This window comes from Lycium ferocissimum, chromosome 5 (genome assembly GCF_029784015.1).
Source record: "Lycium ferocissimum isolate CSIRO_LF1 chromosome 5, AGI_CSIRO_Lferr_CH_V1, whole genome shotgun sequence".
In the NCBI taxonomy this organism is placed as follows: Eukaryota; Viridiplantae; Streptophyta; class Magnoliopsida; order Solanales; family Solanaceae; genus Lycium; species Lycium ferocissimum.
Genome location: NC_081346.1, coordinates 67,335,683 through 67,348,700, shown reverse-complemented (window position 1 = coordinate 67,348,700; position 13,018 = coordinate 67,335,683). Strand labels below are relative to the sequence as shown.

At 34.8% G+C, this 13,018-nt stretch overlaps 1 protein-coding gene across 1 annotated transcript; it reads left to right on the top strand.

Annotated features, from left to right (window-relative positions):
- Window positions 1-10,537: 10,537 nt before the first annotated feature.
- LOC132057960 (uncharacterized) lies at window positions 10,538-12,114 on the top strand. Its single transcript, XM_059450535.1, has 2 exons — window positions 10,538-11,273; window positions 11,411-12,114. The coding sequence occupies exons 1-2, from the start codon at window positions 10,538-10,540 to the stop codon at window positions 12,112-12,114; spliced, it is 1,440 nt and encodes a 479-aa protein (XP_059306518.1).
- Window positions 12,115-13,018: the final 904 nt, after the last annotated feature.

The following is a 13,018-nucleotide window of genomic DNA, read 5'->3' as shown; positions in this document are numbered from 1 at the left end:
TATCTAGGAGCTAATCCTTTTAAGCATAAAGTATATATGAAGAATTAAATTAACTCTTAAGAAGTAATCCTCGTAAGCATAAAATAAATTACGTACGTCCCTTTGATATTTGCTAATTTTCAAACCAAACTTGCTTTCTAATAAATAAATTTTTTGCTAAAACTTATCCAATTATATGACGAAGAAGCTTTAATAATTATGCAAATTTATGGAAAAGATATGTTTTACCTGCAATTACATTAAATTAATTATGTAGTATACATACGTGACATAAATTATACTTATTTGATAAAAGTTACGTACTATTTTTTATATTTTGATTTTGGGCGAGGGCATGCGGTGTCTCACACACAACTTATTGTTTGTACTAAGTGTGGGTTAGTGACCCGAATTTTGTGACGCTCTGTGTGTGCGAATTGTGATTGATAAATCAAAGGGACAGTTGAGATTAGTAAGTACTGCCTTCATTCCATAATAAGTGACTCTTTTAGCTCATGCACAGCCCTTAAGAAATTCCTCACTCTTAGAAAATCGGGAGTGTTTTTACCAACTTACCCCTAATTATATTTTAAGTTAACATTGGATATTGAGTAGTAATTAATGAATCTTAATTATTTAAACAAGAGCAATTTTGGAAGAATCCGCTCAAAATATTCTTGAAATCCTAAAGCGTCACTTATTTTGAAACAAAATAAAAAACCTAAATGATCACTAATATGGAATGGAGGGAGCAGTTCAAATTGTGAAATGGGCGGTCTTGGGTTTCAAAGTTCTTTTGAATTAAGTAAAATTTACTTGGCATAGCTTACATTATTACCTATTTATGGAACATAACTAAACTTTACAATAATTATATTTAGTAGCTAAAATATAACATATTTACTTCCTATAGCTATCACTTTTTTCTGGCTCGTCGATAACACCACATAAATTTAAGCTAAATAAAACGTCCCTCTCTCCTATCCCCCTAAATACACGCCATTATGCCCAATATCCTTTGATTTCCTCCAATTTCAACTCAGTTTTACAATAGTTCAACTTCCTTGTTTATCTTCCTTCTTTATCTCTAATTAACTACTCATTAATTTCACTCATAATTCATATCTACTTCCCAAAAAAGGGTAAGATTCTATACTGATTTTACGTTTATCGTGTATTTAACTTATATTTTTGGTTTTTTTCCGTTTGAATCGGTAATGCAACTCTAAATAATTAATTATCTTGTTTTGTTCTTGGTTGTTTTTTGTTAGATTCAAGTGAAATGGCTAAGAAAAGCTACTGGAGTGAGGACTAGAGGTATAGAAGCCGAATTTTCAATTCCTAATATTTTGGATTGATATTTTAATAGTTGTTTTTCATATATATTTTGGCTATATTTTTAATTGTATTTTGATTATTATGTTCAATATTACCTATTCTGGTTTCTATTGACTATATTTCAGATATATTTTTCATATATTTTGACTATATTTAGAAAAATTTCAGAAAAATAAAAAAAGTTGCAGTGAAAACATTGTTACCTCAATTATGACTATATTTTAATTGTATTTTTTATTATTATGTTCAATATTACTTATTCGGTTTACGGAGTATATTTCGGATATATTTTTCATATATTTTTCAAAATTTGAAAAAAAAAAAAATAAAAAAGTTGCAGTGAAAACGTTGTTACCTCAATTATGAACTCAAATTGAATTCGATATTTCAACAGATGAATTCAAATATATATTTGTCGTTTAAAACGAGCTCTGTTCCTTTGGTTTGATATTGTTATTTTTCAAAGTTTTTTGATGAACTAGTTTTTGAACTTTTTTTTTTTTGGTTAAAAATATGAATGTACTTTTTCAATTCAATTTTTTTTTTTTTTTTGAATTTGTTGGTACATTTGAATGAGATATGAGATCGGATATGGAATAGGAGGATGTTTGCGTGAATCGGGGAACATTAAAAGCGATTTTAATTTAAATTGGAATAGATTTTGTTTCCATAAATATAGCACTTTCGGTTTTCTCGACGTGTGTATTTAAAGTATATTTATCACATATTTTAAGTCGACGCATCTACTAGCTAAATATAGGCCTTTTCTACGAATTGTAAATGTAGAACATATAGTTATAGGTTGTTAGAAGGAGCTAAAAGGTAGTTGTTTGCGAAAATTTTACTTGAATTAAAGTCTGTCTTGGGCCTCTGCCCTTGGAACTTGGTTTTGCGTGGCGCACCTCCTTGTAGGAATTGTATTCATTTTTATGCGCGGATAGTCCTTCAAAGGCATTGGTCTTTAATTTTTTCCCCTCAAATTGTTCGTCTTTAATTTTTGCCATTCGCTTAAAAACTCATGGATTCTGGGTTCGAACTCTGCTCAGTCAAAAATTAAAAAAAAAATCACAAGACAGAATTTTGGATTCAACCTCTACCTTAAGATTGCCTGAAAGCAAACTCTACCTTAAGGGAGAGTTTTGCCTGCTCTAAGGTAGTGTTTTGTAGGCAAATTATGTCTTGCAAATCCAAACTCTGCCTTGCGATTTTATCTTAATTTTTGACTGAGCGGGGGTTCAAATCCGGCCATGAGTTTTTACGCAACGGACAAAAATGAAAGACCACCCTCGAATAAGGGCAATCGTGCAAATTGTCCGTTGTATCCATAGCTAATTTTACTACTTCCTCCGTCCATTTTTGCTTGCCATGTGTACTAAAAAAAATGTCTATTTTTACTTGAACAGAAAAACAAAGAGATAATTTATTATTTTATAGCTATTTTACCCTTATTATTAATTATTGAGTTGCAACTCCAAGGAATTGTTAGTGACTGCACAACTTTTAAAGCATGTTTAATTGATTTCAACCAATAGATAACTTAATTATAATTAGAGGTGATATAGTAAAATTGTCATTATATTTATGGCTCCTTAAGGGGTTTGCCAAGTCAATACTCTCTCCGTCCCAAAATAAGTGTCACCTTAGCAAAAATCACGTCCATTAAGAAATCAATAAATATAATGTGAAGTTTACTAAACTATCCATATTTATTACTAGATATTTTTTAGAATTGAGCAATATCAAAGGGGACTACTTCTTTAATTCTAAGGGCATGGTTGGAAATGACTGTCAATTTTTGTCTTGAATTTCTAAGGTGACACTTATTTTGGCCATTTTTTTTACTCATGTGATACTTATTTTGGGACGGAGGGAGCGACTATTTAAGTTATATTCAATTTTTTAAGTGTATATTTTATCATAATATCCATGACTATTAGAATTTCAAAAGGCCTTGGGAAATCATTTGGAGAATGAATAGTTAATGTTAAGGGTATGTTAAAGTAAATAAGTAAAAGTGAAAATTTAGATTTAATAATAGTGAACAAATAAAAATGAACTGAGGTACTATTAAACTTGCAGTTAGAGTTGATAAATTTTATACAAAAGCTTTGTATCCTCCTCTAAATAGCAAAATCAGATACTAAACCGTGCTCGCATAATAGTTTTACTATGGGTGAGGCACAACCAACAAAAGCTGTGTGAGGCTGCATTAATATTTTGACACTTGAACTGCAGGCCCCTTCTCTACTTTTGCAAATGAAACCAATTGAAAAAATGTAAAAAGAAAAAAAAAACACTGCATAGTACTTACAATAGAAATGGAGGGAACAAGATCCCATTTTCCCTCCTTTTGTTTGGGATCTTTGCAGATCACCTTTAAATCAAGTAAAGTAAATTTCACCCAAAGAAAAATACACTATTGCTGATCAGTGCACTCTCAAGAGATATTCAAAAGTCAAGTATAGTTACAGGAAAAACTCTTCTAAATGTATAAATCTATGCATTTATTTCTTCTCTTTTTTTCTCTTCAAATAAATTGTATTTGTGCAATCACATTCTCTTGCCAAAGTTTCAAATAAGAAAATGAAGACCTGAACTTTATTTTGGTACATATATACCATCAGGATAAAATATTTTATGCATAACTTGGAAGCAAAATGTTGCTTATTTTTGTACAAAATCATCTAATGCTCACTGTCACTGATGTGGAGCACCTCTGTACATTCTTTTTCATTTTTTTTTTTTTTTTGGTCTAGACCTTTGTATTTGGGAAGATCCTGCAATATAAAAGCATTACTTATTATAAAATAGAAATAAGACCAACTCCAAATAATGATCCAAAAAAATGACATTCAAAACTACTGAAGAATCACATATTCAAATATATTTTAAGTAGTCTTTATAACATCACAAAAAGTATATATTGATATTTTTATATACTAGTAACTTATGGCAATAGGTAGTCTTTAATGTACAATTTTTTTCTTGTGCAGATTGTCGTTGAAATAAAAAAATGGAGGATGCACGTGTTGATAAAGGGCCTTCTGCCCAAGAAGGTAATATATTTCACTTATATGAGATTCTCTTAATTCAAGTACGGAGGTCCTATATTAACTAGATTTTATTAATATTTTACATGTTCCTTGATTTTTGAGACTTCTAATCTAAATATTATTGTTGTAGATTCCAATGTCAACGATTAAGAATATTCCACAAGAGCACATAGTGTTTATAACATTAACAAGAACTTTGTCTTTGAGATTGGTATGAAATTTCATTCTGAAGAGGAAGCATACAATGCCTATAATTCATATGTCGTGGCAAAAGGTTTTGGTATCTGAAATGGAGCAAAGACTTATAACATAAATAAGGAGATGACAAGGTGTTTATTTCTTTGGCAGGAGAAGATCCAAGTAATTGAGCTAGATTTAGACAGAAAAAACCAAGATCTGGAACTAAGTTTTGATTCCTTTTTGCAACATATGTCAACTTTTTATTTTAGTATCAGCAAGGATGACAACCAAAATTGAACACCAATCTTCAAAGAAATTGCATGTTTAATTTACCATGGCTGGACATGTAGTTTTAATTTTTGAAAAAATTGGTTGGAACAGAATTTGCCATTGTTTAGTTGAGATGGAAGAAGATGGAACATTGAGCTGAAGAAGAAAAGTCATTTACTTTTCTCTTTTGGAATGAACGAGCATTAAAGAATATGTGGACCCCTCAATTTAATATATTTCTATTTAACACAATTCTGTTGGGACCATTTCACTATTATACAGATTAATATATTTCTCTCTTTTTTATTCTATTCTTAGCCTTAAAGTAGAGAAGAGGCCCACAGTCCACTTGTCACTTAATGAGGCCCTCGCACAAGTATACATGGCATATCTCATTATCTCACAAATAAATATATTTCTCTCTCTTTTTTATTCTATTCTTAGCCTTAAAGTAGAGAAGAGGCCCACAGTCCACTTGTCACTTAATGAGGCCCTCGCACAAGTATACATGGCATATCTCATTATCTCACAAATAATAAAACTTTTCCGTACTCGCATACTGACAATTGAATGAAATTTAACGTTCTGAACTTTTCAGTTTTGTCATGACTGAATGACTTCTTCTTTCACTACAATTAAATTGTCTGTTATTGTGACAAATATTAATGTAGCTTTTGTCTTTATATTGATTGGAGAGTTAATTTTAGTTGCTGACTCTTTTATATGAAGAAAAACAATCAATATATCAACAAAGAATAAATTCGAAAGGAAAAATATTCTTGTAAATAATATTGCGATTAACATTAATATAAATTCTAAAATCAGATATTTAAGTTTGAAGAACCTTGTTGATATTATTCCTTATTATTTAATGCAAAGAATAAAACTTGTAACTCTCCTCAATCAATCTATGTAATCTCTAAATCGTAAGTATTTGTGAAGTGGAAGAATTAAGTTACTTCTTCATAAATGGTTCACATTCATTCAAATGACGGTTTCTGGATTTATAACTTCGTCGAAGAAAAGATACTAGCTTTTCAGAAGACTTGAAGTTACTTGTCTGTATGACAATTTTGTCATTAAAGCAAGTATAATGTTTTATTCAGTTAACCTCATTTGGGAAGTTACATCTTTCTGATGGATGAAAACATAGATGATATGCCTATTTAAGGGGCATCATTTGTGAACTAAACATTTACCAATTCTCATTATCTCAAATAATCTATCCTTCATTGACTTCCTTTCTTCGTGAATTTCTGGGCAATTATTTTGTGCAAGTCGAATGGGAGTGTTGTGGAACTTTGGGCAGTGACCGGCCTTAATGATTTACACTGGAGTCGGGCCGAAATCGCTTTCAAGACAATGGCTTGCCACGACACAGCGATTTAATTTGATGAGTTGATTCTATCATTTTGTTCATTTTCTAATTGATATTGTTAATATTTCCAACAATTTGAAAGCGATTTATTTTATACAATATTAATCAGTAACATATGGAGAGGTAAAATAATTTTATACATATTTTAGTGATGAAAGGTAAAGTACTTTTATTTCCTCTCTAAGAATGTGGTCATGAAAAAATAACGTATGGATTGATTCCTTATGATGGATGCCTTAATTTAAAATGTTTGAAATTGAGAAATGTTTGTCCATCATAAACATTTAATAAGAAAAAGGAAATAACTTACAAAGAATACATGGTGAAACTTTAAAAAGTGTCATTAACTCAAATATTAAGTGTTTGGAGTTGTGTACATGAAAAATGAGAGTTATGATTGTTAATTGTTATTAACGGTAGACGTTGAAAAGGTGTGGGTTATTGAGGTCCTTTTAAAGAGATATGATTTACGTCTTAACTTTGAGTTAATTGGAAACCATTCCTATTTTGCAGTATCCCTTAAACTGCGTCAACATAGTTTCAGAAAAATTAATAAATGAATAGTGAATTAATGCCAAAGTTAGATGATGAATCTTGCACTTGGTATACATGAAGAAAACTGAGACAACAATAATTTTCTTTGGGAATGGAATTGTCATATTTTAATTGGAAGATAAAGACAACTAAAAAATGCAAGAAAAGAAAGTGACAAAAATTGGGTTCGACTTTCTTAGAACTCCACTCCTATTTATTATAAATCTACTCGTGTGTTTCTTACGAAATATTAGTGATATAAATGTTAGGGTAGATGATTCATGTTGTGATGATCTTTAAATGCGTAACATTGATAAGTTCGTATTTACGAACTTATTTCTTCTTTAATCTTAGATTTTTGTTATGTTTTGATTGAGAAAATATTGCATTTAATGTCGTTTACTACCATTTTACAGGTTTTATACGTTTGAGAAGAGCAGTGGAAGAAACTAAGTAAAAACAAGTCAAAAAGGAGTTAAAATGAAGAAAATGGGAAAATTGGTTAGAAGTGCAAAAAATGGCCAGATTTGTAAATCTGAAATCTGAAAAGTTGGGGGCTATTTTCGTCACTTTTTATTGGGAAATTTTTAGAAACCTTAAAAGCAACACTTGGAAGACAATATCATCATCTTTGGCCATTTCATACAAGTCTTGAAGAGCTAGGGTTCACCAACCACACCATTGGAGGAGAAGATTGGAGAAATTTGATGATAAATTTCTTAACCCTTTCTTCAATTCGTTGCTTTGTATTGTATATCTAAGTGTGTAGAATTTTATTCCATCACTTTAGTCTTGTTTATGAAAATAATCATTTGCAAAGTTGGATGAGATCTCTTGTTATGCTTATGTATTGAATGATTTTTATTTCTATTGAAGTGGGTCTTTGTTGTTTTAATTAATCGTGTTCTTTAATGTTTTTTAAGGGATTAGCTAACCCTAAGACCGGCCCATTTACTTCGATTTGAGCTCGAGAGAGGAAGATTGAGGTTGGGAAAAGATTAATTAACAAGAATTTGGGACTTTAAAACCCATTTAATAACTTGAGCTAGAGATAGGAAAGTTACTTGAGATTATATTGATTGTGCTTAATATCACACTCTAAGACTTGAGAAAGCTTAGAGTGAAATTCATTGATTTGGTCGAGAGACTTTTGATGAGATTTTAGAGATTATTATCTAATTAGCATAAACTCATACATAGTTGTAAAATCGTGAAATACATTGGATCGTTACTTGAGCGTAATTTCCTTTGTATCCATACTTGTAGCTATTGATCATTTTACCCGCTTTCTAGTTAGTTTTATCTTTGTTAGTTGTTAAAACAAAAATCAAATATTGAAAAAGTGTGTGGTTTAGCATAGTTGGTGATAATTCCTTATTTATTTAAATTGCCCAGTATATTGTTCCTTGTGGGATCGACCCCGACTCATAGTTGGGTAAATTATATTGCATGCGATCGTGTATACTTTCTCTTTGAGGAGTGAATTTGAACGTTATCAATTTTGGCGCTGTTGCCGAGAAATACGGTCTAGAAATTTACTAACTAGTGTAAAACTTTACTCTTAGCCTTTATTTCTCTTCTTATTTTGTTTGTTGTTGTTGTGTTGGTTCAGGTGCAATGGGTGATAATATGGATGAAGATGAAGTGATTGTGGAGCCGAGTGATGCAGCCGCTATTCTCCCATCTCTAGTGCAAGGAAACGGGAGTTTCCTTGTTAGTAATACTATGTTGCACCTGCTCAACACTAAGGGCTTATTTAGGGGTCTACCAACGGATGACCCGAATAAGCACTTAAAGAATTTTCTTGGGGTTTGAACCACTAATGTGCATCCAAATGTCTCCGCCGAGATGGTTAAGTTGCATGGGTGAGGCCACCGCATGGTTGGATGATCTTCCAGCCGGTTCTATTACTACTTGGGCGGAGTTAACTCAAGCATTCCTTAAGAAATTCTTCCCTTCTTCCCAGATGTTATAACTCTGAGATGAAATCAACAACTTTCGTCAACTTCCAACCGAGGCTCTACACGAGGCTTGGACTCGTTTAAAAAAAAAGTAAAGAGTTTTCCAAAGCATGGGTTGCCCGATAGTGTTCTTCTCCAAACATTCTACCGATCACTTGATACTGTCAACAAGTCTGTGGCAAATAACATTGCGGGTGGATCTGTGATGGAAAACTCTTATGTGGTGATGAGTGCTCTCCCAGATAAATTGACAGAGACCAATGAAGCTTGGCACACTAGGGAGACGGAGATGGATGGAGGAGGTCCTTCTAAAATTGTCTTGTCTAGGGAGACAATAAAGAAGGAAGAAGAGAGAGATGAGACCATGAAAAAGTTGGTTACCCAAATGGATCTCCTCACTAAACATGTGTTGGGTGGAGGCTCCAAGAGAGTAGATGTAGTAGGATGTTGTGAAGGGGATTCTATGGATGAGAAATTCTTCTAAGTGTGTGAGGAGGAGACCAACTTTATCAACAATCAAGCAGGGTGTTCCCGTCCGAACTACCAAGGTGCAAATCAAGGATCTTGGTGGCAAGGTCAAGGGAATCAAGGTTAGAACAAGGAAAGCGAAAATCAAGGGTAGAGCAAAGATAATGGGAATTCTCATTGGTGGGACAACAATCAAGGGAGTTATAACAACAATCAAGGTGGTTATAACAATCAAGAGGTTACGATAACAATTACGGCAACCAGGAGCTCGAATCCTTATGTCCCACCAAAGGGGAACCAAATTATTTCAAGTCGACCATCCGTTAGCGTCCCTTCTAGTTCTAAAATGGAAGATATGCTATCAAGAGTGTTGAAAAAGGTGGAGTCAACCGATTCCTTTTGCAAAGAAACAGGGACAAAATGAAAAGCTTGGGGCAAATTGTAGGTTCTCATTCAACTTCCATCAAGCAATTAGAGTTGCAACTTGGCCAAATTTCGGCCACTCTCAACCGAAGGCAAAAGGGCACACTTCCTAGTGATATGGTTGCAAATCTAAGTAATGATGGTGATCATAAATGCCATGCAATCACTACTAGGAGTGGCAAGACAATTGGGGGAGAGGCATTGGTGAAAGATGATGTGGTGGTTGATGATGAGAAAATGGTTGAAGAACCCATCGTTGTTGAGGAAGAAGTGACTCCAAAGAAAAAGCGGGCTAGTATTGAAAAGCCCATTATTGTTGAAGACGGTTTGAAAATTGATGAAGCTTCAAAAGGCAAGGAAGAGGTAGAGGAGGTACCAAGAGCTTTACCGTCCGTTCTAAAGCCTCCTCCTCTATTTCCTCAACGATTGGCAAAGAAAACCGATGATAGAAAGTTTCACAAGTTTATTGAGAGGTTGAAAGGGCTTTCAATTAACACCCCTTTGGTGGAAGCACTTGAACAAATGCCCGGTTATGCAAAATTCATGAAAGATCTTGTGACTAAGCGGAGACATGCTAGTTTTGAAATGGTGAGAGTTACACATCATTGTAGCTCTATTGTGACAAAAGCCTTGGTTCAAAAGAAGGAAGATCCGAGAGCTTTCACCATTCCTTGCACAATTGGGATGTACAAATTTGCCAAAGCATTATGTGATCTTGGAGAAGGAATCAACTTGATGCCGCTTGCTATCTTTAACAAATTGGGTTTGGGCACTCCCCGACCCACAACAATGAGATTGCTAATGGCAGTGATAGAACCGTGAAAAAACTGGTTGGTATCCTCTATGATGTGCTTGTGAGAGTTGATCGATTCATTTTTCCGGTCGATTTCGTGATTTTGGATTGTGAAGTTGATTTCGAGGTGCCAATAATCTTGGGAAGACCCTTCTTGGCCATGAGGTGTGCTCTTGTAGATGTGGAGAGGGGTAACCTAAAATTTAGAATGAATGATGAAGAAGTCACTTTCCATATTTGCAAGTCAATGAAACAACCGGCGGATATAAGTGTTGTATCGGTTATTGATACAATCGATGAAGCCATGGATACAACAGTTGAGCATGAACTTGTGGGTGATATGTTGGTGGCGGTCATAATGAACTATGAGGGGGAAGATAAAGAAGTGTTCGAGGAGACAGTTAATGCATTGATTGGGTTGGGGTCATACCACTACAATCCAAATAAGCTTGATCTTGATTTAGAAAACCGAGCAACTCCTCCCGTAAAGCCCTCTATTATTGAGCCTTCTACTCTGGAACTCAAACCTCTCCCTTTACACTTGAGGTATGAATTCCTTGGTCCTAACAACACGTTGCCTGTGATTATTTCCGCCCGGTTGATGGATGAGCAAAGAGAAATATTGTTAGTAATCTTGAGAAGATACAAAAAAGCTATTGGTTGGTGTATTGCAGATAGCCAAGGGATTCCGCCCGTTATTTGTACTCATAAAATTCAACTTGATGAAGAATGTGAGCTAAATGTTGAACATCAAAGGAGGTTGAATCCTCCTATGCAAGAGGTTGTGAAGATCGAAATCATCGAGTGGTTAGATGTCGGTGTTGTGTACCTTTTATATCGGATAGCTCTTGGGTTAGTCCGGTTGATGCGTATCCAAAAAGGGTGGAATCACCGTGGTTGCAAATACTAAAAATGAATTGATTCCCACTCGCACTGTCACCGGATGGCGAGTTTGCATGGATTATCAAAAGTTGAACAAGTGGACCAAAAAGGACCACTTTCCAATGTCATTCATGGATCAAATGCTTGATAGGCTTGCGGGAAGGGATTATTATTGCTTTCTTGATGGCTATTCTGGGTACAATCGAATCACCATTGCTCCCGAGGATGAAGAGAAAATCACTTTCACTTGTCCTTATGGGACCTTTGCTTTTAAAAGGATGCCCTTTGGGCTATTTAATGCACCCGACACTTTCCAAACATTGTATGATGTCTATTTTCTCTGACATGATTGAGGAGTCCATTGAAATCTTCATGGACGACTTTTGCGTGGCGGGGGATTCCTTTGATGAATGCTTGGAGAATCTTACCCAAGTATTGAAAAGATGTGAAGAGACGAACTTGGTTCTAAATTGGGAGAAGTGTCACTTCATGGTTAGTGAAGGCATTGTCTTAGGACACAAGATTTTGGAAAAGGGGCTTGAGGTTGATCAAGCTAAAATTGAGGTTGTTGTCAAGCTTCCTCCCCCGATCTCCGTCAAAGGTGTTCGTAGCTTCCTTGGGCATGCCGGATTTTATAGAAGATTCATCAAGGATTTCTCGAAGATAGCCAACCCATTATGCAAGTTGTTGGAGAAGGAGTCGAAGTTTGTATTTGATGATGCTTGTTTGAAGGCATTTGAGGGCTTGAAAGAGAGACTAACATCGGCTCCTACCATCATTGCTTCGGATTGGTCTCAACCCTTTGAGTTGATGTGTGATGCAAACGGATATGACATGGGGGCCGTTCTTGGCTAAAACATGATAAGATATTCCACCCAATCTACTATGTAAGCAAGACTCTAAATGGTGCCTAAATGAATTACACGGTCACTGAGCAAGAGTTGCTTGTGTTTGCTTTCGAGAAGTTCCAGGCTTACTTGTTGGGAACCCATGTGATTTTTCACACCGACCATGCTGCTCTACGTTACCTCATGATAAAGAAAGATGCAAAACCGAGGTTGATATGTTGGGTCCTTATACAGGGAATTTGACTTGAAGTCAAAGATAGAAAGGGTTATGAAAATCAGTGGCGGACCGTTTGTCTTTTCTTGAGAGGGTGGGCGTCCATTGGATGGCCTAGAAATCAATGTGTCATTCCCGGATGCAATGTTGCATATGATATGATTCCATGGTATGTCGACTTTGCAAATTATCATGCTAGTAACATCGTGCGGGAGGATTTGAAAAAATGAAAAGTTCTTGAGTGACAGAAAATTCTATTGGGATGAGCCATATTTATTCGGGGTTTGCGGCCATCGTATGCGGGATCGCGTGTCACGTCACCGTTGGTGGACATCGTAGCTCAAAGAATGGCGCTAAGGTTCTTTAAAGTGGCTTTTATTGGCCAACAATCTATCCGCATATGAATTGGATTAATGTCAAAGGCATGGAGGCATCTCAAGGAGGCATGCAAAAAATGAAGTTGAATTATTTGATGTATGGGGGCATTGACTTTATGGTCCATTTGTGAGTTCGTACAATAACAATTATATTCTTGTGGCGGTGGACTATGTGTCTAAATAGGTGGAAGCCATCGCGCTCCCTAATAATGAAGGAAGAAGTGTCACCGTATTCTTGAAGATGCATATTTTCTCAAGGTTTGGAACTCTAAGGGCAATCATTAGTGATGGGGGCTCACATTTTTGCAACCAGTTATTTA